The sequence below is a fragment of the Triturus cristatus genome, chromosome 7 (genome assembly GCF_964204655.1).
Source record: "Triturus cristatus chromosome 7, aTriCri1.1, whole genome shotgun sequence".
Lineage (NCBI taxonomy): Eukaryota > Metazoa > Chordata > Amphibia > Caudata > Salamandridae > Triturus > Triturus cristatus.
In genome coordinates, this window is record NC_140590.1 from 1,643,267,825 (window position 1) to 1,643,295,420 (window position 27,596).

The 27,596-nt window shown below is 45.1% G+C and overlaps 1 protein-coding gene across 1 annotated transcript in view; it reads left to right on the forward strand.

Annotated features, from left to right (window-relative positions):
* The first annotated feature begins 1,599 nt into the window (after positions 1-1,599).
* The window catches only part of PTK6 (protein tyrosine kinase 6), a 188,536-nt gene continuing 162,539 nt past the window's right edge, over positions 1,600-27,596 (forward strand). The window contains exon 1 of the mRNA XM_085619682.1: positions 1,600-2,252. Coding sequence (XP_085475808.1) covers positions 1,837-2,252 — 416 coding nt within the window. The 5' untranslated portion in view covers positions 1,600-1,836. The remainder of the gene's footprint in view (positions 2,253-27,596) is intronic.

The following is a 27,596-nucleotide window of genomic DNA, read 5'->3' on the forward strand; positions in this document are numbered from 1 at the left end:
TACCTTACGGGCACATCTCAGATGATCAAAATCGAAAACAGGCTCTCAACGTCAATGGCTGTGGATCATGGCGTCCCTCAAGGATCTGTCCTTGCTCCCACAACCTCATCAATCTTTACATGGAGCTGTTGGGGGAACTTCAACAAAAGACTGGGATCCTCTGTCACCTCTATGCTGACGACACCTAACTATACCCCAATGTGACCTCTGCACATGACATTTCACTCCTTGCCAGCACCCTCAACTCCATCCAAGAATGGATGACGTCTCAACGCCTAAAACTAAATCCCTCTAAAACCAAATTCCGTCTTATCTCAAACTCAAACCCTCCACCTGCGGTACAATCAAGGATGGATAATCTGAGCATTCTTAATTGCAAACCTACCATTGTTGATAGTGCCAAATCCACAGGCGTCATCCAAGACGAACGACTTAACCTCCAATTCCGAATCAACACCATGGCCAAGAATGCACGCTACCATCTGTGCCTTCTCAGGGGGATCCGACTTTTTATCCCTGAACAAGACCTGAAAACTATTGTTCAATCTTTGGTTCCCTCCAGATTGGACTATTGTAATGCTCTCCTTGCAGGCCTCCCAAAGATCCACATTCCTACTTTAAAACCCATCCTCCATTTGGCAGCGTGCTTAGTCCACGGAGCCAAAAGAAATAACCGCATCAGACCCATGCTGATAACTCTTTGCTGGCTTGCTATTGAAGCTAGGTCAAAATGTAAGACTTCCTGTATCACCCATAAAGCCATCCAGGCTTCTACCCATTGCTACCTAGCTAACAAACTCAAACTTTCAGGTGGCTTCAGGCCCTCACATAATACTGAAAACCTACTGCTCGAACCCCCAACTTTCAGAAGGGAGAGACTTATGCCACAATCTTTCTCAGGTAATGTGACCAGAATTTGGAACTCGCTTCCTTCAAACCTTGGCACCACCACCTTTTTCCGCATCTTCAAAACAAACCTTAAAACTCTTTCCTTGCAAAGACACTTTTATCAATACTTCCCCTCGCCCACTTACCCACCAGGTACACGCCGTCACATCCCTTGGTGTGACTCTGACTGCTTCATAACACTCACAGGAGAGCTAGGTCGACCTTCGGCCTCAGCTATGTAAATATATAAAAATGTACTTCTGCAACCCCAATCGCTCCAACTTTAGTATGCAATTTGTAATTTCTTTTCTTTTCTTTTGTGAACATGTAACTTGTAAATATGTAACCCTCACCGTGAGTAACTGTAGCAGCCATACCCTTTATCACCTCTACCATGTTACTTGGAGTTTCTTATGTAATGTACTTCGCTCTATTGTAAAGCGCTCTGACACCTCTGGGTAAAGTACACGCGCTGTATAAAACGCACAAATAAATAAGTCAAGGTAATCCCGCCCTGTCGGCTAAAAATGAAAGTTGGCTGGCGGGGCCTCTTGGCCCAGGTGGCTGCGTGCCCTGGGGTGGATTCCCCGCCCTCTCAGGTGTGTTCCGGTACCAGTGCTGACTGGGCTGACGCACCGGCTCTGGCCAAGAATGCGAGTTCTTCTTTCTTTATCAGACTGTCAATAACTTGATTAAATCTTTCCCTCCTTCCTCGCGCGCTCGCGGTGCGACCAGAGAGGCGGAACTTGTCGAGCACGGAGCCCTTGGCCCTCAGGAATGAGGAAGTGTTGGTGGCAGAGCCTGGTCCGGGGCATGAGGACAGGTGTGGGAGCGCCCTGTCCCCGCACGTCCTGAGAGCCTCGTCTACCTACGCCCCCTAGCGCAGGGGGGTATCCCTCGACCCTTCCCGCTGGCGTGCCATGTAACCTCGCCCGGACGCCCCTCGCCATGCAGAGACGCTGTGCCTGCTGCCCCTGGTGCTGCTGCCGGTGCTGCAAGGATGGGGACACGAACAAACCCTTCGACGTGGTCATCGTGAACCCGTTCCCACTGGGGAAAGAGACCCCCACACCCCCGGAGAGAACAGTGTCCACGGCCCCTCCACCCTCGTGGAGGACACCCCCCACCCCCTCACCCGCGACGAGAAGGGCCGCGCTCGGCCAGCTCTACGTCAGCCAATGGGACTTCCAGGCGCGGACGGAGGAAGAGCTCAGCTTCAAGGCCGGGGACCTCCTGCGCCTGCTGGAGCAGCACGGCGACTGGTGGAAGGCGGAGGTGGTGGACGCAGCCGGCAGGCGCACGGGCAAAGTGGGCTTCGTGCCTCGGAACTTCCTGGCGGAGCGAGAGACCGGGGATGCCCAGCCGTGAGTACAGCGTCTGTGCATGTAAATCTGTGCGCGCTTCTAGGCGCTATGACTGGTAAAACGAATGTTCTCTAGAGTTTCTGACAGGCACAACAAACTCAAACTGCGCCCTGTAGCTTGAATAACAGCTGCCATTATTTCTCAGTGCGGTTGCAGTCCTTTTATCAACCGTTGGAATGGTGAAAGGATGAGCCTGTCTTGCTAAACTACAGCCCCGTGCCATCCAGGAGCTATATACCTATGGAGGACCAACTAGTGCGACAAGAAAAGGCACATTATAGGTTACATTCTCGGACAGTATTATTTCGCTATCCATCGTTTTAACACTCATTAATACCGACTGGGGAAAAGTCTCAATTAATTAGTACAGATTTGACGCTCGAATACAACGATCATACATATTACATACAATAAAATACTCCGCCGAAAGGTGACATTAACGTTTACAAAGGGTCTGTCACGTGTTAGCGCCAAGTGGGTGCACTTTTAAGTAACTTTCGATCTGATCTAAATACATTTTTTAGTGTAATCTGTAGATTGTGTGGCAGATGTTGGATTAAGGAGCGAGACTGACAACACACAATTATGCGGAAAAGATATGAGTTACCCAAGGCAAACAATATCTCTGTATTCTTGCTTACGGGGAGGTACACATCCTTGTAGTGGTCTGGCAGCCGGACGGCAGCGCCCCCCTTACTCATCCCGCCAGGGGTCTGATCCCATTTTGGGGTGGCGGGGCCATCTTCTGACAGGGCTACTTCGAAGGTGAGTGTGTGCGCTCCTCCTCATATGGGCCCTTAATGTTCCCCATATCCTAGCATTCCAGGCTTTAAAGGTGAGGGGAATGTGTGTTTTCTGTCTCTATGCATGGGGGTCGACTTAGAGTGTTTTCAGGGGCTGGGCAAAAGCCCAGGGCTCGTTGTCTAAACTACAGAATCTCTAGAGGTGCGTACAAATGCACAATCCCAGAAAGGGGGGATGGGCCCCTTGTCTCAGCTGCCACCGCCTCTGCTCTGTCTTGCTTTGAGGTGACAAGCATTGGTGGACACCTAGTCTCAAAAAACGACTTTTCGGATCTCTCCCTCGAGCAGGCGCCCGGCATTGGTGGGCATGTCCCTTCAATTTCCTCGGATCTCCCCTCCTTAGAGCTGCCCAACACTAATGGGTAAATAGTCTCACAACTAGCACCTCTGCGGCCCTCTCATAGTAGTGTCTAGCCCTGGCCAACGGGCCATGACTTGACGGTCCCATATACACAGCCTCTAAGGAGGTCTATCCTAGGTGTGAAGTCCCAGATCTGCATTAGGAGGTGGTGTAGTTGTTACACAGGGCTGTGCACGGAGGATGCAACATTGGTCATACTCCTTGAGCAACCTCTGTGGGCCTCTGTAGTGGACACCACCGACTCCGTCTCATCATTAGTTCGAGGTAGTGTCCATTGAAACTATAGTGGTCATCTATATCTAACGTTGCAATTAAGGCTTCCTTCCAAATGTTATGACTTATAGCGGGCGGTGTAGTTGAGACGTTGCTGAGGCTACGAATGGCCTTTTCTGTGTCAATGTGAACGGAGACCAATGTGGCCCTGGACTTCTTCGGTGATATTCTTAGAAGGATTTGGAAAATGTATGAAAAAATCAACAAGGATTGATAAACCAGTCAGCATGTAATTTTATATTAGCAGCATGTATACAGCTCTTTCTACCAATATAGTATGGAAGTTTGTGCCCTTTTTGTACAATTCAGAAATTTCCATGGATCAGTTGTTGTCAATTCTAGTCATATCTCACAGACCGAGAATGGTGTGGACTGGATAAGCATTAACATAACCCTGAGCAGTCTGCGAAGGACAAGTGCGTGATAGCTGGGTGAGGCCCATTTCTAGCATTCCAAGACAACACCGATGGATATCGACCAATCCAATGTAGTGGCTGTGGTTTCCAACCAATAAGTCATATTAAAAATGTGAATCGAGGAATGTCACGTGATTTACAACCAATCCAAGCCACGAGGCATGAACTTCAACAAATCTAAGCAGACATTCACAATAGCAACCAGTCCAAGACATGGCTGTGACTTTTAACCTTTCCTCTTTGATTGTTTGGAACTGACAGTCCTTCCCTTAGGCTGGACTTCACATAAACATGTCTGGTTTTCTTATTTTGAAGTGGGTGAAACTTGCAAGACCTACTATCGATTGGTTCGTGTTTACACACAACCTTTGATTGATGTGGCTTTTAATTTACATTTTCAGGTCAAAGCCTATCAGACAGCGCAGTTGTTTGGTTTTAAAGGCTTCTTGGGGACATTGTAAAACTGGCTAAGAATGCATGGCTTACCACTGGCTTTGTGGTTTCTAACGTACATTTGCTTGCTTTTTATTTGCTGGCTTTATTTGTTTTAGGATGTCCAGCATGTCTTTGTCCCTCCGGTGCATCACAGCTGTTAACTGTATCCTTCCACAAGTGCTTGTGTTCTGTAAACAGGCCTTTACATTTTGTTCTTATCTTGTCACGTTTGCTGTGCATTAAAAGCAGAGGTCAAATGTCAGACTGTGTTCCGTTGGAGCTTAGTGTTTACTTTTTTTGCTTTAACTTCAAAGTGAGAGAGTTTATCTGATACATTTGGGGTGTGAAAGGAAAGGCTTTTTTTCGAGCACATAATACAAGTTAAATGTCTGTTAATGAACTGTGCAAATAGTTCAGAATATTTTCGAATTAGGAAAGTACAAATGAAGCACATTTTTTTTGTAATTCTGAAATGTGCTGGAAACAAATATTTTAATACGATTAAAGGAAATCAATACACTAGTGAAGCCATTTCCACACCTTATTGTCAGTGCACTGTATACTTTTATCAGTAAAACTGTATGTCTGTGCACATATAATGGTCAATACAACTGAAAATGTTTTGGCTGTAATGGCAGTGAACTACCACGCCATGCATACTTCTCTCTGCGACACTCTACTCCACTCTTTGCCACTCTTTACTCCTCCACTCTATGCCACTCCACTCTACCACACTCTACTCTATGACAATTCACTCTACAACACTCTATTCCACTCTGCGGCACTCTAGACTACGCCACTTCACTCTAGGCTACTCAACAACACTCAACTCCACTCTACAACATGCCACTCTACTACACTCTCCATCCATCCCAATCCACTCTATGACACTCTACCACATTCATACACTCTACTCCACTCTAAGCACCTGAAATCAATGCCCTTCTGTACCACTGCACTCTAAAAAACTCTACTCCAGTCTATGCAGTTCCCTGTTTGCCACTCCCCTCAATGCCACTCCACTCCATGCCACTCCATGCCTCTCCTCTATAAACACTTTTTTCACTATACAGCCCCTCCACTCTACATCCCTCATTTCTATGCTGCTACACTCTATTACACTCTATGGCACATTACTTCCCTCTACGACCCTCCAATTACGACCCTCCACTCTATGACCCTTCACTCTATGACCCTTCACTCTATGACCCATCACTCTATGACCCTCTACTCTATGACCCTTCACTCTATGACCATCCACTCTGATGCTAACACTACATTCTATGTCACTTCATGCCACTCCACTCTACAACACTCTATGCCACTCTATGCCACTTCACTCTATGACACTCAATGCCCCTTCACTCTACAATACCTTACTCCACTCTATGTCACTCCACTCTGACACTCTACTCTATGTAACTCCATCTATACCACTTTAGTCCACTCTGCACCACTCCACTCTGAGCTAATTTATGCCACCCCACTCTACAATACTATATGCCACTCAACTGTATGACACTCTACTCCACTCTACGCCCCTCTGTTCTATATATGCCATTCCACTCCATGACACCCCATGACACTCCACACCATTTTGCCTCACTCTTCTCCACTCTGTGCCACTCTCCTCTACACCACTAATTTTTGGTCATGCTGAACAGCAGCCATTCTGGCAACAACATGGCTAAAACACATTGGTAAAGCCAGTAGCACTTGCATAGGCGAGACCAGCCACGGCCCGTGCAGGTAAGAGCGGTGGGCGGTGAGGCCGGGTTGGGGGACATTTCGACCGATGGCAAGGGAAAATTAAATAATTAATTAATTTCCCTTTCGTTGTCCTCGTCTGTTGAACACCCCCCCCCCCCCACACACGGCCCCACGGCCCTACCAATCTTACCTGCATGGGGCACGGCTGGGCGAGACCTCGAATGCTGTTTAAGGAGAGCAGATAAATCTCAGAACATACATCAGTTCCCCCATGTAAAGAACATACTGTGGTGCTCCAAGTATGCTGATAGATGAAATATGCAATTATGGTAATACGTGTTAACGTATGTTCTGCGTTAAGGTTAGCTTCATCTTAGTAGTAAGGATTTTCTCTTCAGTATCTCTTTGTTGCATTATTTCTTATGTGAAGAAAATGCAATGAAGCGTGTGCATTAAAAAAGAAATCTACAGACAACATTTTGGATGGATTAGAATTTTCAGACCTACGCCTGGGCTATGAATTCCAAGCATTCCACTTTAAGGGCTGTAAATTCCAAGCAATCCAAGATGGTGCTAGTGAAATACCAGGAAACCAATGTCTGGTGGCCATAAATTTGCACCGATCTAAGGTGTTGCAGTGCAGGCGAACAGACCTATCATGAATTTGACCCAATCCATTAAAGGGGCTGCGAATTTCATCAAATCCAAGCTTGTAGTTATTAATTCCAACTAATCAAAGACGGGCATTTCATTTTCAACCAATATAGAGTGGGATCTTGAGTTCCAAAGAATCAGCGTTAATGTTTGTGAAGTCCGGCTTAATCCTGCGAAGGTGTCATGAGCCGATCCATCACAGGGATCCTGAATTCCAAACAATAATAGTTGGTGGTGGTGAATCCCAATAAATCCATGGAAATTGTTGCAAAATCCAGCCAGTGCACGGCAGGGGTCATAAATCCTAAACAATGTAAACTAGGGTCTGCAACTAATGATTAATTGAAGGCAGGACCTGTGACTTCTAACCGCTCCAAAATAAGGGTCATGGCTACCGACCAATCCGAGGTAGTTACTGTTCCCTTTAATTCAACCAAGGCATAGTCTGAAAACCCCAGGAAATCTACAATACACACAATAATTGAGACCCTCACGGGTGAGCAGCACGCTTTATAAACCCCTGATTATTGATTGATTGAATAATCTCTTGAGAATTCACAAGAGTAGCAGTGAGCTGAATATATTCTAAGTCAGTGCTCTCCAACCCTTGCTATACTAAGAGCTACTTATGTCCAATTGAATTCGTCCGGGGCCACTGCTAACCCAAATGTTCAATGTTACAAAGGTGACCACTTCAGGCAAGATTCCATTAGCGGCCATTGCATGTAGAATTACTAGCAGTCACCACCTCAGTACATCAAGCAAGATCACCAGCAATAATGTAAAAAAAAAACTTTATCAATTTTCATTTTCAATACCGCTACGTGCCATAGCAGTCATACACGCAATGCCCATGACCCCCAAAAAGAACATCAATAAAAAGACTCCCCAATGCAGCATGAATTACCATTTAAATGTCAGCCTTAAAGATAATATTTCTGCAAACATCAGCTATCCGTTCTGGAGAGACACACATTTAACTCTTAAATGCATCTTTTTCAATTTTGGAAACCTACCTAATTCATCCAAACAAAAGCCTTTCTTTAACCTAGGATGGGCTACACTTACCGAGTTACTCACGAGTAGCCGGAGAGCTACCGATACCTCCGCGCTACTCGTCGGAGCACCCTGTTCTAAGTCGTGCGTAAACAACACCCATTCCAAGGTAGCAGCCGTGAATGTCTGCCAATCTAATGTTTGGAGCCTGAATTGCAGCCAACGCGAGGCAGAGGACAGGACTTGCAAACAATTTAAAGTGAACTTTGAGCGCCAGCCAACTAAATCAAGGTATTCACTTCAACCAGTATTGGATCTGTAAATAACAACTAATCCAGTGTACAGGTCTTAAATTCTATCAATTTCTCATAAAAGTCTGTGGAATCGGGCAGATCCAATGAAATGTGTGTACATCTCAATCCAAGCAATGATTGTGGGTCCTAGAAATTTAAGCATAGTGAATGACAACCTGTGAACGGTGGATCCCTGCTAAGCGAAGACCAGAGTTTGTATCGTACGGTTAAATAGTAGTACATTGACAGGTTTGAATTTGTATCACAAGAATAATAATAAGTGACTGATAATCGAATTAAGAATGGCTCTCCCACATATTAATAACAAACATTGGCAAAGCCCTTGAGTAGGCATTCACACACATGGGCAGCCACCTTTATATGGTCACGCATGGGCAGCATTTTAGATGTTTTGTTTGCTAAAAAAAATAATGTATTATACATTAGCAGCGAAGGTGAAGCTGCTGATACCTCGCAAATGTTTAAAATAGGCAAAATGATCAATATTTTCTTTTTTCAAAAAAGTACCTATTGGTTCAATACTCTCCGGCACTCTAAGAGTTACCTTTTGCTGAAGTGGATACCCCAATAGACAGTACTATATAAGCGTGTATGCTGTAGAAGAAAAATATGACTGACAGAACAGATTGATGGATGAAGTGGCATGGCTGAAAGCCCATATATCTAAGTATAATATTTAATTTTACTAAAATTAAAGGGACTTGGCTTAAAAGGTATCTTAGTGCATACATTGCAGAGGCGCAATAAAGAAATAGAAGTGTGATGACAGAATGTACTTTTTGCATCTAAAATAGACCCCTATGCATTCCAGTGGAGGCGGAAGGATACATCCAAATAGTCAATAAAAAGAAAGTAAAAATAAAAACTCCAATTGACTAATCATAGATGTCATTCACAATGTCTCAAGCTAGTATTTGAAGGCTCCTGAGTCAAAGAAGCCAATGGCTGTAAAACACGGAACTAAAGCCCATAGGAGTATGTATAGAATCAAATACGTTCGCTGTGAATGCTGCCATTTTTGAGAGGGTTGGAAGAAAGAGCGAAAGGAAGGACATGAAAATAAGGAAGAATCTGTGGACGAAAGGATGGATGCAAATGTAAAAGGACTGATGGATGGAAGGGTAAAGCAAGATTTGCATTGGTGGGTGAAAGAAAGTGTCTAGAATGATAGGCTGGATGAATGGGTAGATGAATGGACGGCTGGATGGAAGGATGAAAGGGTAGATTGGTGGATTGATAAAAGGACGGTGAATTGATGGATGGATGGAAAAAGTACGGATGTATGGTTGGACGTGTGAGTGGAGGGTTGGAAGGATAGATGCAAGACTGTGATGATGAAAGGGAGGACGGAAGGAATGGAGAAAGGATGGGTGAAAACATGAAAAGATGGATGAAAGGGCGATAAATGGACGGAAGGCAGGATGAAGGGATCTCTTCTGGAGTGAGTAGAGTTTGCTTGCTTCACTCACTTGATGGCTTCAGAGGGATGGATCAAAGTGGGGGGTATTTAAATTTTCTGGCTACTCCCTTGAATCCAGTGAATCATAGCCAACCCAGGTGAATGCCGGTGAACCTTAGATAATCCAGTGAAGGAAAATGGTGTATCGCTTCCATCGGGCTTCTGGCACTGCCATTCTCTGCCCCTCCACACCTGGAACAACACTTTGGAGAGAGACCTTTCTTACAACCAGGAGAGTTGTCACCACATCAGTAAGGTCCAACGGCGGCATGACGTATGTATATAGCTTGTTTTTGGATTGGAGGCATGGGTGTAACTAGATTGGGCCCCATGCACAGTATTTGGTAACATTTGACATTAAAGCCCTCTGAGTCCTCCAGAACCATTGTCTAAGAGGGGGGAGTTCCAATGCCAGGAGACCTACGAAGCCCTGGAAGTCCCTGGAGACCTGGGTAAATAGCACGCGCTCTTTCACCCTCGAAGGGAAACAAATAAATGAGGATTAGTTCCTTGTAGAAGTGAAACCAGAGCTGGGCAGGCATGGCGCCTTTCGGTAATGAAGCGAAAGGCCCTGTAGGTGCAGAGGGTGTTTGTTGCCTGTTGCTCTCAGTTTGGAATGCACTGTTTGATGTGTGTTTATTTTTAGATACACAGGTTGTTTTCCGGATAACACAGGGCCCTGACCCCTGCCTGTACCTGAAACGAGTGGAAGGCCCTCCACGCGAGTGGGGCAGGTGGGATCAACTGGAATCCACGTGGATGTTGAGGAAATGCCCGAGCCCTGTGTTAACTCTCAAAGGATGATTTTTGGGGCTATTAAGTTTCAGGGCCAGTTTGTCAGTGTTCTGGTGACAGGCTTTGCCCCAGTGGCAGATGGAAGTTGTAAGCTAGACCCAAGGGCCTTTTATCTAACTGTGTATCTTCCTCAACAATTCTGGAGACATTTCTGACCGAATCCCAGGAATGAGGCGGTGAGGGAGCCAAGAAGAACTTTGAGAGGGAGATTTGGATGCTGCGATGAGAAATGTAGTTTTTTCGTTCCATTTCATTTTAGAAAGTTTTTTCTAGTGCTCCATATCAGACAGCACTACTGCTTGAGTAAGATTGAGTGTACTCAGCACTGGGAATGAATGAATGAATGAATAAACATGAAGCACAACAGAGACCTCTCCGAGGTATTGCGGCGCTAGAGACGTTGATAAAAGCAACCAGAAAGATTAATCCAATGCAGGGCCCCTGGAATTATGCGGCATGGGAAGACCACATTAATTATCAGGCAGGTTGACTAAATTATGCAGCAAGAAAGTCAAATTATGTGGTGTAATGTGACACATTTTGTGATAGTATTATATCCATATTTTGTTACACAGGTTAGCACTGTCTGGGCAAAGGTTTCACATCACCAGTACCTATTTGACACCTAAATAGAGCAATAAGCAACCGAAAGGGGGCCAGTCAAACTTTGCAAAGGGTCTTTCACTGTGCAGCAACAAGTGTTGTCAGGTTTTAGTAACGTTTGATCCGTTTGAGCTTGCAACATTTGTTTTGTAAAAATCTGCAAATGTTGCAGCCATTGATGGATTATGCAGCAAATTCATAGTTATGTGGAAAATGATGCAATCTCGAAATCGCATAATTCCAGTGTGGCCCTGATGAAATGCTTCATGTGTTAACAGCCAGGTTTTCGTACTTTCTCGAAAGGACAGGTGGTCAGAAGTTTGTCAGAGAGATAAATAGAAGGCATTTCAGTGTTTTACCGTCAGGCAGGAGAATGACATATATAGGAGAACAGGATCACTCTATGGTTACAAATAACTTCAAAAAGAGATATTGTGTAGCGCCGCCTTCTCCAATAACAAAAGGCGCTACATTGTTAAGGGCCCCGGTTTCCGTTTTGTTACTGATTTTGGCACAGAAAATACTGCCGGCAAAACACGAATGCACAAAGCTGTGCATATTGAATGCATAAACAGTTCATTCAACACATTTATGAGAATTTGGAAGGAAGATTAAATAGCTGCAGGTGTGCTGCAATGCTAATGCTTTATTGAGTTTATTGTTTTATTATATATTTATGTGCAACGCTTCAAAATCCTACAGACATAAAAGTGCACGTGTACCTTTATCTTTAACAAAATTTGTTAAATGCAAATTAAGTTTTTCACCCATTAAAAATTAATAAAATGACATTGAGGTGTATAAAAAATAAATACAGATGGAAATAAAAAAAAAAATGAAGAAACTTGCAACTGGCCTGTCGTAATTCTTCAAGTAATGCTTAATTTACACTGGAACATAGAGATACATTATTCTCTCACCTGCCATAGATTTTTTTTAAAAACTGGAAAAATCAGCACAGTGCTGGCTGGAATGCTTGAATGAATCTTAGCCACTGGTAGTCACTCTGGGCAGGATTCCTGTCCATCGCTTTGCACCCACTATAGTCTTAGTACAGCTGCAGTAGCAACCGCCCAGCCTGGAATGCCACACCAGGTCCCCTCCAGTTGGGAATATACACCCAAGTTTGGTTTTGGCCTCCATAGGCCTCATCATTGAGGTATAGCTTTTAGTCCTGTGGCACTGGGAGCATGGACCCAACACCGCGTGCACTTAGGGCATCAGCTGCAACAAACAACACGTTGGTGGAAAGAATGCTGAATGAATATCACCTGCTCACGATATCTTGGACTTCATCACAGATCATCTAAGTAGGTCTAAACCGGCCTGGGGATCCCTCTCAAAAATGATGTATTTGTAACTCCCTTTTAATCAAAAACTGTACTTTTCCCATCTCCTTATTCCTCATTCTTCCTTGTCTCTCAACCTTTCTTATCAGTCTATTCCCTCCTCCTTTCTGTAGTTATATCTCTGTAACTTCCTGTCTGAATCCTCCTTTCTTCTGCTTAATATTGCTTTAATCTTCACCCCCATTCTTTCTTCCATCTATCACTCTCTTATCTAGGTGTCTTCTCTATTTCATAGGTTGTATTAGTATACCCTCCCTTCACACAGCGGCTCAGCTTAGAGGGACCCTGATGCATTCCTTCCAACCTGAAGAAAAATCTTACAGTGGGAGGAGGGGCGGGGCCTAATGCCGAGAAAAACCTAGGAGGCACATTTGAACTCCAACCTGCCCCTTTGCCCCCCCCCTTAAAAAAAACTTGCTGAGGCGGGTGCCGATGTCCTGGGGTGTTTTAAAACCCCTTAGAGGATATTAGCAGTTCAAAGCGTCGGAAAAGAGCTGGAAAACCACGATTTACTGTGGTTTTCTGCTTGTTTTCCCTTCCACCGTGTGATATGGGCCCCTCACGTGTGATGAGAGCTGATATCGTGTTTCACACAGTGGCTCTGTATGAGTTGGCAGCTGTGCTGATGCAAAGTTGTAGAGTGGCTCACTCATGAGCTCATGCCACTTACCCTGCCCCCATGTTCCTGAATACCCCTACGCTCACTGAAGATGGAAAAGCTGCGGTACTCAAGGGGAGTAAATTGGAAAGTGACGGCACTTAGTACTAGTGAGTATCAACCCATTCAAAGCACTGCACCCACCTTCAATCAGCCGTTTGTTAAGCGGGGGGAGGTCTGTCGAAGAGCCAGGTTTTTTGAGGTATCTTGCGAAGATGGGGAGCGATGTTGTCTGTCTGAGGTGGAGGGGAAGGGCGGTCCAGGCTCGGGCCACAAGGAAGGAGAAGGAACGGCCTCCCGATCTGGTCTTTCTGGTGCAGGGAACCATGGCGTAGGAGAGCTGGCCTAAACGTAGGGTCCTCTGGGGTGCGTGGAATTTGAGTTGGCTGTTCAGGTATGCTGGTCCGGTGTCGTGGAGGGCCTTGTGGGCTTGGGTAAGCATCTTGAAGGTGACTCTAGCTTCGATGGGGAGCCAGTGGAGTGTGCGCAGGTGCTGGGAGATGTGGCAGTGTTTTGGCAGGTCGAGGACCAGTCTTGCGGCGGCGTTCTGGATGTTCTGTAGCTTGCGGGTGAGGTTTTTGTTTATTCCGGCATAGAGTGCGTTGCCGTAGTCGAGTCTGCTGGTGACAAGGGCGTGAGTGAGTCTTTCTGTGTTCGAGGGGGATCCATTTGAAGGTCTTACGTAGGAGGCAGAGGATGTGGAAGCAGGAGGACGAGACGGAGTTGATCTGGCGGTCCATTTTGAGCTCGGAGTCCAGGATGATTCCCAGGTTGCGTGCGTGGTCTGTGGAGGTGGGCGGGCTTCTGAGGGCGGAGGGGGGGGGCACCAGGTGTCGTTCCAGGCATTGGGGATTGGGCCCATGATGAGTACTTCTGTTTTGTTGGTGTTTAGTTGTAGGCAGCTGATTTTCATCCATTTGCCGATGGCTTCCATGCCTTCTCGAAAATGTTGTCTGGCGGTATTGGGTTAGTTGGATAGGGAGAGAATGAGTTGAGAGTCGTCTGCGTATGACACAATGTTGAGTCCGTAGGTTCTGACGATGGGGGCGAGCTGAGCCATGTAGACGTTGAAGAGCGTAGGGAGGACCCCTGGGGGACTCCGCAGGTGGTAGGTGTAGGGTCCGAGAGGGAAGGGGGGAGTCAGACCCGCTGCGTTCTGCCTGAGAGGAAGGAGTGGATCCAGTTGAGGGCCTTGTCTTGGATTACTGCATCGTGGAGTCTGCGTATTAAGGTGCGGGGGGAGACTGTGTCGAACGCCGCTGAGAGGTCGAGGAGGATGAGGGCTTCTGTTTTTCCTTTGTCCAGTAGGGTGCAGATGTCGCCTGTTGCAGCGAGGAGGGCGGTTTCGGTACTGCGGTTTCACCTAATAAATGTATTCTTTAGTAAATAGTTGGGTACAGGCGCTCTCAGTTGGATATGGTGAGGTCTCTATAGGATTTCTCTAGGATTAGTAAACACATTCAAAGACAAAAACATCCTCATCCCTCTTATATATAATCTATTTATATCTTTTGAAGGTCTTGGAGAATGTTGGTTGTTTCACAAAATATTACGTTTCCTGCCTCTTAGTGCCTGGGGCACTGATGAAGCAGGTGCACTGGCACAGGGGCCTAGGGCCCTTAGGGGCCCATTTAACCCGGATAGATGCTGTATTTGCTACCCCGCAGAAGTCCAGGGGGTGCGTTTTCCTTGCATGTAACTGGGACTAATGCATCCTCGCTGCGCTCCTGGTCAGTACCCCTAACAAGCCACAATCTTAACAGTTGAACTGCACATAAAAGCGTGAGTGTTGGAAAATCAGAAGGCCACACCCTCCCCTGGATGTTGTACAATTTGAGTGCATCACAACGGAGTGAATTTTCCCTCCGGATATACAAGTGAGGGTATTTAATGCATTTTAGAAAGAGGGGTGGGGAGCATTATCCTCCACGTTAAACACATTTAATAAAATATGGTACGCATACTGGTGTATGGTGTTAATGTCGGATGTTAATAAATAAAGAATATTGGTCACCCTAATTGGTACTCGGCAAGACAAATATTTCCTAGGGTGTTTTTCAGCTGTCAGTATATAGAGGTATGACTTATTTATTTATTAGATAATTCTGAGCTTGAGCTCTGTATGAGTGCAGATTCAGCTGCGGCAAACAGAGCTCTGTATGAGTGCAGATTCAGCTGCTGCGGACTGAGCTCTGTATGAGTGCAGGTTCAGCTGCGGCGGACTGAGCTCTTTATGAGTGCAGATTCAGCTGCGGCGGACTGAGTGAGCTCTGTATGAGTGCAGATTCAGCTGCAGCGGACTGAGCGCTGTATGAGTGCAGATTCAGCTGCAGCGGACTGAGCTCTGTATGAGTGCAGATTCAGCTGTGGTGGACTGATGTTTGTTAAGTATTGGTAAAATCCGTGGTGTCAAATTTCAGAGACTTATATAGCCAAGGGCTGAAGCGGCCTACTCTCTCTAAGATTGTAGGGTCAGTATACCATCTCCATAGAAGGTTGTGGTATAGGAATGCTATATACTTTGTCATGTCAAGACAATGTCACGCCTAATCCTTTCTGTCCAGGTTTCTTCTGCACTCTGTATCACGTAGTCCTCTTTATTGCACAATAAACCCAGAACAACAAGTACCAGAATGCAAAGAAAGGACATGGCCTGGATGTGTTACTCTTGTGTGGACCCGGGAAACTTGACATCTCTGGGCCCAGTTTCTGTAGAGAGTGGTGTAGGATGGGTTGGGGCTTGAAATGTACAATCCGCTAACCCATGGCGTAGTACTATGCTACGCTTGCGTAGTTTGCGCTACTTCGCATTACGCTAATTGCACGTAGCACAGTGCAAAAATGCGTAGCATAGCGTAGCGGGCATTTTTTGCTTGCTCGCGGTCCTCAACGTCAAGTTGGCGACCGCAAACGAGCATAATGACATCCCAGCGAGACTTTTTCCTTGTTCGCGATCAGCAACATCAAGTTGCCAATCGCGAGCGTGGAAAATAATCCTCCCGGCGAGATTCTCAATGCGGGGAGGTCAGGTTTCTCATTGCGAGTGGTCGCGTATGCTCGCGACCGCTCGCAATGAGATACTACCAGTCCGCGTTGAGAAAACTGCAGCTCGAGTACAAATCTACTCCAGCGGCAGAAAACGACCGCTTGCACTGTGCAAGATGCCGTTTGCAATGATTGTACAGTGCGGACAAGCATCCGGCGCTGTGCAATCAGTGCGAACAGCATTTTCCCTAACGCACTACGCAACTCGCGTAGCTACGCATAGCTTGCGTAGTGCGAAGTGCACTTTACGTAGCGTAGCGTAGCGCGACTACGCAAACTATGCCCAGGGTTACAATCCGCAGGTCACTGGTTTAAATTACAGAAACCATATGCAAATTGGAGCTCTTCAGTTATAATCTTATTGGGGTAGATCAGGGGGTTAATAACCTGCTGCAGAGATCTGTGTGTATGTACTCTGCAGCACAAGTGTTGTAACCCTATTGTAGTCATAAAGCTGTGGTTGAAAGTCGGGAGATTACTAGGTAACCTGCAGGTCACTTGTTAAGTTCTAGTTCTCTTGGGATGGGTAAAGAGCTATCGATTAGACCATGCTTAGCTCAGAAAGTGAGAAAGCTCGGTGGGTTAATGTAGATGCAGCTTTGATCTGTATGTAACCTGGAAGGCAATATGAACATCGCCCTCGCTGAAATACACTGACACACAGAGTGCTAGATAAGCAGAGTAACACGGTAAAAAGGAGAACCTGAAACAACAAACCACTTGTAGCCGTAAAATACAGCATTTTTACACCAAGACTACCCCTGACATCTCCCACTCTACGCCTCCAACTCTAGGCCTACACCAAGTCTTTGCAGGGTGGAGGTGAGTTTAAATCTGCCTGCCACTGGGGCAGACACACTGGGCTCGGCAGCAGGTGCACCAGCCGCCTGAGCTATGGTAATAGTTTCACCAGGCGCCCTGTTGGGTAACTATTGAGGACGCGGTGGAGTATTCAAAGTGTTAAGAGCGTCTCATGCTTTATTTTTAGCCATTCCTCGGGTGTGTTTAAGTTCAAGCGTGCTTTTTTTCACACATATTTTCACCAGCTTTCTTCCTGTGTTACTTTTAGTTGCTATCACGCTATCTGCTGCAGTTTGTTTTTGATCTTGGGCCAAACCCGTCTGTACTGGGTTTGTTCTCGGATTTCTTTTGTGTTGGTGTTTTGGTATTCCACCAATGAAGTCTCGAATGAGTATTGAATGTGCTGTGATCTTCAATGTTGAGTGCCCAGTAACTGTTTTTTCAGATCTCTGATATTTTTTGAAGGGATTTTACCTGGGTTAGAGGCTTATTCAATTAAAGCAAACATTAGATTGGGGTTAATGGAGGTGAATGACCAGTGCTACCTGGTACTCTCGCGATGTACACTGAACCCCAACAAATTTGGTACTTTAATAATGATAAAGAACGCGAGAGGCGGCGCTTAATTTGAGCCGGTGGTTGCAGGTGAGGCCCACCGGCACTCATTTTAGGAGAACAACACTTATTTTTCCTCATCAGACTTTGACCTAGAGACTTTGAAGAGAGGATAAAAAGACAAAATGGGGAAAGAAGGAGGAAGAGAAAAACGGAAAAACGCTGACGAAAGGAGAAAGCAGGGATGAAAAAGAGCCTGCAAGAGTGAGACTAAGAGGCAGGGAGTGCCTGGTGGGGGATTAAAGAGGCATGAGGTGGAATCAAGACTATGCAACCTTTGTGCTCGGCACCTCGACCTTCGATAGCTCCGGCAGCAGGATTCTAAAAAATACTTTGAGCCCTGGCACTTATTCCTTTACAGATTGAGTACTGGCTGGAGGCACTACAAATTTTAGGTGTCTGTCAAAATCAGTTTTTACCTTAAACCAAATTAATAGTCTCCAACAAAGTTTCAAATAATCCCATTTCTTTATTGGTTTCAGATTACTATCCAGCTGACACATGTTTCGCAAAGAATTGACTTTACAAGGCTATCCCCTTCTATGCTCTAGTTCAAATCAGTAAAAGTGCTAGAAATGTCGATGCAGGGTGTCAGCCATTACAGTGACATACATTGACAGCGCAGGACCCCTATCAGTTCAGATTGGGTAGCAGTCTACTAGGAGGTCAGATACACCAGGCTTGAGAAGGATCCGAGGAGTGCCAGCTACAAGGGAGACATTGGCTTATGGTGTATTTTTACCATCTCATAAATATGCCAACATTTCATTTCTGCATGCCTCCAGATGTTACTGCCGGGAAGGGGGTCATTTCCTATTAACTGGGGCGGAGAGTTTATCTATTTATTTCCCCTTTTGTTCTCTTGCATCACTGCGTTGCTAGGCTGAAACATCTGCGTATCTGACTTTTGTAATGGACACAGCAGCATTAGCTTAACCCTTACACCAGCCCTTAAGGTGTGTAATTTAATATAGATTCCATTAGAAACTAAATCTTGAAGTAATATGTTTGGGGAAGAGGGTGAACCCGATCGACCTTCCTCGATTCTTGTCTTTTTAATGTAGTTGCTACACTGTTATAGTGACCCAGATGTAGTGACATTCCATCAGTCACTCAATCCGGGGTTTGTAAAGTGACTAATCACCCGTCAGGGTCTTAAGGTGCTGTGGGGGGGGTTCTGGGAGGGGAGGAGGCTGCTGGTCCTTCTGGGTGTGGAGGATCATTCGAACAGCCAGGTCTTGAGGTCCTTCTTGAATTGGGATAGCCTGAGGTGGAGAGGCAGGGTGTTCCAAATCTTGGCAGCGAGTTAGGAGAAGGAACTTCCTCTGGTTCTGGTCTTGTGCATCCTAGGGACAGAGGCTAGGGCGCAATGGACGAAACGGAGTTGTCTAGTGGGTTACGTGGAATGCGAGGCGTGGTTCAGGTATGCTGGTCCTATGTTGTAGAGAGCTTTGTAGGCATGTGTGAGCAGCTTGAAAGTGATTCTCTTGTTGACCGGGAGCCAGTGGAGTTGTCTGAGGTGCTGCGTGATGTGGGTGCGGCAGGGGATGTCAAGGACCAGTCTAGTGGCGGCGTCTTGAATATTCCTTAGTTTCTTGAGTTGTTTCTGGTTGACGGCGGCATGGAGTGCATTGCCATAGTCGAGTCTGCTGGTGATGAGTGCGTGGATGACAGTCTTTTTGAAGCAGGCAGAGTGTGTAGAAGCAGGCTGAGGAAACTGAGTTGAATTGGCGGTTTATTGAGAGCGATGAGTCCAGTATGATGCCATGGTTGCCTGCGTGGTTCGTAGGGGAGGGAGGGGTTCCCAGATTGGCTGGTCACCAGGAGTCGTCCCAGGCTGAAGGGGTGGGAACCGTCATGCCCGAGTTGAGCTTGATGAAGCTGTCTTTCACCCAGGTGGCGATGGCTGTGGAAGTTGGATTCTGGCAATTGTGGGTTCATTGGTTAGAGAGAGGATCACCTGGGTGTCGTCAGTGTTGGAGATGATGTTGAGTCCATGGCTTAGCAAAGACATTGATGTAGTAGGCAGTGGCGGCTTCTCGAGGAAGTGCGGTGAGGCGGGGCAGGGGAGGGACAGGGTGGGGGGTAGTAAACGCCGGCATACGGCCAAACGGAGTTAAGTAAGTAAATAAATAAATAAAGCAAATTACATTGTGTGCGCTGCAACGCCATTTGGCATTGCAGCTCGCGCAATGTAATTCGTTTTTATTTATTTATTTACTTAACTCCATTCGGCCGTATGTCGGAGTTTACTACCCCCACCCTGCCCCTCTCCCGCCCGCCCCACAGGTCTCCCTCAAGGAGCCGCCACTGGACATAGGGTGTGTACCACCAATGCTGTCTTACCTATTAGAAAAATATCTTGAAGTAATATGTTTCAAGGAAGACGGTAAACCCCATCCACCTTCCCCGATCCTTGTTTTCATCAATATAGTTGCTACATCAATATGGTAACTAAGATGTAGTAACATTGATGTAGTAGGGTGTGTACCACCAATGCTGTCTTACCTATTAGAAATCAAATCTTGAAGTAATCTGTTTCGGGGGTGAACCCCATCCACTTTCTTTGATCCTTATCAATGTAGTTGCTACACCATTATAGTGACCCAGATGTAATGACATTAATGTAGTAGGTTCTGTACCACAAATGCTGTCTTATCACGGGAAGCATCTGCATAACCCAGGCGTTTTCAGGTATACTTCTTTTTGCAGGAGCTTTCTGTCCCTGCAAGTTGGTGAATCTACAGCACATAACTGTTTTCTATTGTCTACAGAGGTTCAAAGACTGGCAATTTAAACATGTCTTTGCTAAGCTGCGAAACTCAAGGAAGAGTAAATGAGAGAAAACACTTCTGTATACTCTTAGTCAGGGTCAGATCAGCTATGCAGTAGGTAATTTCCAGTGCAGGAAGTTGAAATCATCAGACTGGGTGCACGAGAATGTATGTTTACTGCCCCCTGTGATTTCCCTTTTCTTGTAATCCAATTTCCAAATTTGTGGTTGGCAGGCCATGTGAGGAAGTGGCGGACACAAACTATGGTTTCATCTACTGTATTGCTGTGTACAACGTAATTGTGGTGGAGAAACATCAGCGATGTCCCAAGTCATGTTGGTGCAGGACATGGGAAGGAGTTCCTTCAGTATTGTCCAGTGCAGTAGCCAGCGTTCTCTATTGGACTTGATAGATAGTTAGATGAGTCTATGTGCAGCGCAAGCTATAAACTGGAATACCCCATAGCGTGTGGCAGAACCTAGAGTAACTTTGCAGCGGGGGAAAGCTGGTGGACTAATAGAACTAGGGCTTGAAGTCCCTTTGAGTGTTTCAAGCATCTTACACTAGCCACAAGGGCCAGCGCCTCACAGTGCCCTCATGCCAGACCCTGAATCTGCCCACCTTTGCCAGCCTTTTGCTGTGGGTAGCAGTGTCAGCCATTGTCTCCTATTGCTGCTGCACTGCGGTGCCAATGTCTAACATTGCCCTCAAGTGCCAAGCGCTCACATCAACTAAAAAGGCAATCTCCTGTCAATGGCCGCCAGTGCCAACTTCTCAAGTCTATCACTACCCCAGTTCCACTTTCTCACACCACTTCTAGTGCCACTTGCTCACACTGCCATCCACGCAACACTGGCAAAGGATGACACCTACTGGCACCTTTGTTGGGTGTCATCCATTGGCATTCGTGTTCTCCCCAACTTCTCACACTGTCCACTCGCTGCGGCTCTTAACACTTCTGACCAGTACAAGCTCCTTTCGCCGGCTTCTAATATCACCTTCTTTGATCTCCTCCTCACTACCCGCTTGTCACACTGCCCACCTGGGCCAGCTGCTCCCAACAAGGACCAGTGGAGGCTTCAGATACTGCCTCCTAGAGTCCAGAAATCCTTTAAGCAGATAAAGGAGCAGTTCAAACTCTAGTGCCCTCAACTCCTTGCCATGCCTGCTGAGAACCCCAACAGCTGCAATCATTTTGTAGTCGTTGTATAAGTGAACTTGTTGTACAAGAGTCAGAATAATCTTTATTCGGGTATAAAAAACCATGAAAGAATGCTCAATATAAAAACATCATTACAATACATCACAGTATCTACTTCTTTTAAAAATAACATATCCATTGATGTACAAAATGGAGGCAAGCAGAGTAAAGAGGGGTGTAAAGATAGACGTACACAGTGAAGACATGAAGTTCTGCATGTACGGGGTGAGTCATGGCTCATGGCGTATTGTGAGGGAGAGAGAGACACTAATATCCTTTAGTGACTACAGTTCATGAGAGACCAATCAGTTGTGTTCATCGAATACCTGTGAGGTGCTGTTGTAGAAGGTTTGTCTCATGATCAACCAATCAAATTGCTGTAAGCTAAATGCAGAAAGTGAGGACCATCTCTGAGATGCTGTTGGGTTGATTGTCCTATAGACTTGAGGATCTCCTGCTCCAGTTCTTGCCATGCGCGTCATGAGCCCTGCTGAACTGTGTCAGGAATAGCTGCTATGATGCATATAACATGGAGTAACTATAGTCTAGAAAAATAGAATCGAGCTTGTGATGACAACTAGAGTACACTGGGCAGGGCGTGCATGAGATCAGAAGTCTACAGTGAAGAGGGATCTGCTGGACTGGGTGAGTTTGGTGAATATGTCCTACTACATTTATTTAAACTGCTCTTTTTTCAACATTTAAATGGTTATGGGCTGTTTTTGGCCTCTTAGGTTATTTGGTGACTTTTAGCAGCTTTATCCCTTAACTTTTTGAACTTTTTTTTTTACCTATATTTCCTAGCTTGTTGTGCCTTAATTTAAAAAAATAAATCGTATTTTTTTATCCCATTTGGTTTGGACCTGTGAGCTTTTAACATCATATATGTTCAGATCAGTTTGTCACTTTATTCGGAAGGTTTTCCCTTCCATAAAAGTACATGCATATGTAACATTTCATCCAGTTATGAACATAAGTACATTGACAAATTATTATATATCAAATAAAAACATAACTGTACATAACACTGTACATTAAAGTGAGGAATAAAAATACAAAATAGCAGCAGATTGTGATAATAATAAAGTGGCACGTGTCCTCACAGCATGTCTTAAAAATGTGCCTACATGTTTCACTGTCAGACAGTTGGAAAATTGATGACAACATAACTCCACTCTGCCTAATGTCGGGCTATCTCCTTTTAAAAAGTGGAATAAAAAATAACCTTCTATACAGTTTATAAAATTGACAAAACAATAAAAAAATGTATCATGGTTTGGCCTGACTTATTATTACACGGGCAAGGAATAGCAGCAAGATCCAGTTGGTACCCAAAAGGAACTTTGCCCGCTCGGAACCTAAATAACAGGAAGGGCTCCCATCACCCGCAAGGCTGCTCTAAATAGACGGGTGATGACAGTGAGGTATTCTGAGGCAGATATGCGGTTATCAGCGGTTTCCCTGCTACACTTCTAAAACGACTTTTTCATGCTTGATTATAAAAAGCTAAGGCTACTTCCTTTTTAGGTCTCGCCTGGCAAAAGCAGCGCATGCGCTGCACTCGTCAGAGAGACCTTTTGGAATCGATTCTCGCCGTGGGATCATGCACGCGTCTGCATGGACAAAGATGGCTGCTCTCGCCATCTGTCGAAAGCAGACAGTATGCGCGTGTCCGTGGGACAGTGGACAGTCCCACGCCATTTTGTGTGTTTAAAACGCAAGTAGAATGTCATGGGATTTTTATTGTGATTGATATTCCATTTTCAGATGCAAGAGGGAACCACCACCACACTGTAAAACAAAAGCTCGAATTGAAATCACCGAGCGGCATAATACCACTTTAGGAATTTTTAAAACAATGCATGGGGATTTCAATCCAAAAAACAACCTTTGAAAACTACCTCTGCGCAAAGTATTATTAAACTGGTCAACAGCAGAGTGTTTAATCTCGTTCCCCTCTTTTTAAATGCAGCCTTTGTGCTCCGATTCCTAATAACTGTGCTGACATCGTCCTTCCTAGCCAACCACATGCTACAATGATGTAATGCTTGCTGTGGCGGTCTTTTCATGTCGAAGTACCTTTGGTAAAAGATGGTTGACCTTGGCACCGGTTTTCATCTTGAAATATACACTCACGCGCCACAAATTTAATATTCACGTCAACGTTTTCGAACAGGATAGTGAACTGAAAGAACGGACCATTTTGGGGGGAAAAATCGGGGGGATGTATTTTCCCCAGTGACTTCTATTGAGGTAGCCGGAGTTTTAGGCAGGAGACAGCTAGAATAAATACATCCATTTTTGACTTAAACATTTTTAAGTCTCCGGCCTGCCTTTGGCATATATGGTCTAATTACATTTCTTGTTTTCCCTGAGTGAGGTTGCGTTTTCTGCTCAAGCACCTTAATGGGAAATACCATGGCACTGCCACGGTTTTTGGGCCATTTTTCCTGTTATACTTTAACAGTTCCCGCAGCTCTAAAAGGAGAAGTGCAGGTAAGTGTGTGTCCCTCTAGTGGTGGTTGGGGGAAGGGCTGGGGGCGGTGGTTGGTTGGTTGGTGGGTGATGGGCAGAAGTTTAAATTAGTTGATGGGCTGATTGCACAGCTCGCCTTGTCCTAAAATGTAGGCCTGCATGAAATTGTAATTATTTTGGAGTAATCAGAGTCATTTTCCATTACACTTTTGACATAAATGTACTGAAAGTTATGTGATTGCACCCATTCGTGTAGTTATGAGTAATTTGGCCAACAATCCTACAGCACAGGAATAACGAGCTTAGTGGGCCCAAGCGGCTGCTGTCTGCTACTGGTTGTAGCTCAACTCAGCACCAGCGCAGCCCCATCTTTGCACCAGCGCAACCTCCAGAGAAATTCAGCTCCAACGCAGCACCACTTCAATATCAGCTCAGCACCACCTCAGCAATAGTACAGCATCACCTCATTACAGCACCAACTCAGCATGGTGCAGCACCACCTGAGCAGTAGCTCAGCACCACCATCTCAGCATGACTCAGCACCACCTCAGAATCGTTCAGCCGCACCTCAGTATTGCTCAGCACCACCTCAATATCACTCAGCATCACCTGAGCATCACCTCCGAACAGCACACCACCACCTCAACATCACTCAGCACCACTTGAGTATCATTCAGCTTCCTCTCTGCACCAGCACAACACCACCTCGCACCACCTGCACATCACTCACCACCATCTCAATCCGTCCTCCATCCGCTGCTTGTGTTGTAATTCAGATACAATTTTCCAACCCCCACCCTCCCGTTGTTTATGGCCCACTCTAACAAAAAAGCTATATCAATTAAGCATTAGAACAGTCAGAAAGAAGTTGCTTCTATTGCAAGGACAAAATAACGAGAAGACATTTTTTTTATGCTCATTTTTTTTAATAGGGTCGTTTAGTTGTACATAATGCCTTCTTGGTTATATATATGGTAACAAAAATGTTTAGAACACTTTTATATTATAACTTTTCAACATGCTTCACAGCAGCCACATTGCTCTACAACATTGCTTAAAGACATTGGCAAAGCCATTAGCTCTGGATAAATACTTATAAGGTCCCAAAGGTGAGACCTATTGGCTATGCCAATGCTTGTTATTAAAAATAGGATCTAAATCTCTCTATATAAAAACTCTCTCCATGCCAATTTTTCCAAATTCCGATTTAATATATGCCAGCCACGGAATTCAGAGGCCATTATCGCAGTAGATGCAGCCATTTATTATATCTCTTGTAAGTAATGCCTGCTCATTACTCCAAATGGATAACCAAAGTTATAATGGCCTCACTCTGATAAAATCGGTTATATATAAAAAAAAAAGTAACTCTTTGTGGCAGATAATAAGGGGGGAAGAATATGGTACACCCAGCAGTCGCCTGCAGAGCCTATTTTCCACTGATTGTAAGGTTTCGCAGTTTGCCCTCCCCGATTGCAGAACCGTAAGTGGCAATTGAGACACATTGGGATTTATAGATTTGCAACATAGCTTTCAATTGCCCCCTGCCACGCGGTTGAAGAAAGGAGAATAGTGAACCAGTTGCCTTTGAGAATAACATTCTACGATGTGCAATATTAGGTGTCCAAGCTCCAGAGGCCGAAAGCATACCTCCTAAATAGGGGAAAATCTTAACTCTTGTTAGGGAGTTATTTCCTGCTTGCAAAGTAGACAATTGAATGCAGTGTGGCCCACATGCCATAATATGAGATTTTTCACAATTAGTACGGAGATCTAGATTAAAGATAAAATCAATGAATGCTGACACTAAAAGATGCAGTGCCTTGGGGGTCCCATCCATAATAACTGTGTCATCCGCATATAAGAGTGTAGGTAGGGATTTCCCTTTAACAGATGGAACATCACTGGTTATGAGAGCTCAAGCTGAGTGCAGATCATTGATGTATAGTGTGAGCAGGAGCAGAGCTAACACACACACTTTTCGAACTCCCCAGAAAATCTCAATCCCCTAGATATATTCCCATTGTCATTTATTCTAACTCTGGCTCTATTGCCCCTATGGAAAAATGCGAGAAAATGGAAAAGGGGGGCATCCAAGCCCTTGAGTATCAACATGTACCATAGTTTTGTCCGATTCACATAGTCGAAAGCTGCGCTTAAATCCATAAATGCCATGTATAAAGGCACAATTTTAGCAACTGTGTACTTACCTATTATTAGGTTCAAGTTGGCACATTGCTCAGTTGTCCTAACCTTACTTCTAAATCCATACGGGGGGGGTATAAGGTTAACTTTGCTTGGGCCCACTCCTGAATTCTATGATAAATAACATGCCCCAGGACTTTTACAGTTGTATCTATCAACAATAATGGTCTTTAACAACTGGGGAGACCACATTTTTTTTACCCCATTTGGTTTGGACCTGTGAGCCTTTTACATCGTATATGTATTTTTGCCGTGCAGTTGTAAACATTTCACACACACTTTCGCTGAGAACGCCTAAATGCTGTTGGCAAATGAACTAAGTCTGGGTTATGTCATGTATAATATTGAGCCAGTTTGCAGCTACTTAATGTACAGGTGTCATCACATTTTAAAGATGCAGATTGTGCTTTGTAACTCTCATGTTTAGGCAGTCATTTTTATTGTTTTTGGATTTTTTAGAAAATTTGCAGTCACCTCGCAAATTGTTAATAATCTTACCACACCTAGTAATTGAGTTGTATATCAGAATATCATTAGCAAAAGTATTGTTTTACAGAAATGCCATGTCAATGAAGAACCATGTCCTAAATATTGTGTACAAAAATAATGTCCACTGGGTGTAGATTTTCTGTTAGTACCTACATTTTCTGTTAGTAACTACAATAGAGCAATATTTTTGTAAACAATATTAATGTCACAATAATTGTGTTGGAGGACATTTTGGCCCAATATTCTGGTACCGTACCAGTTATTGTGCTATTTCTGTGAATTTCGTTCTGTCCAGCGTTTCAGTGCTGCTAATGAGTATCGAGTTCACTGCTTTTTTAAGCACTAAATACCACATGACTTTAAATAGCAAAAAGGGTGACCGAGCCAAGATGGTGACGACGTGAGACATTTGTGCCTCTCCTCTGCCTGGACCTGCCAAATGCACTGCTCAAGCTGACCCAGCCATGGCGCTTTGGTTGATGGGAGCAGTGGGGACTTGCCTCTTAACTCCAAGATGACACTGTCAACTTCCCCGAATACACCATAACATTTGCAGCTTCCGAGGATTACCGCACCGGGATAACGATGCGCAATATGGCAGCCACGAACTGAGAAGTCATCTGTGAAGCTGAAAAGTCCACCAGGGAGCTCCAGAGGATTTCTAGTGAGTGCCTAAAATAAGAGTGCTGTGGCACAGCGGACAGCCATCTCGAACCGATCAATGTTAATGTTAATGTTAATGTTATTGATATTTCTATAGCGCGAACTGATACCCGAAGGTGTCCTGGCGCTGAGCATGATGTCCTACAGAGGTCACTGACACAGTTGTGAAGGCCAGTTATTAAACAGCAAAAAGCCAAGTCTTAAGAGACTACCTGAAATCCAGATGGTTTGTCAAGCATCTAAGATGCAA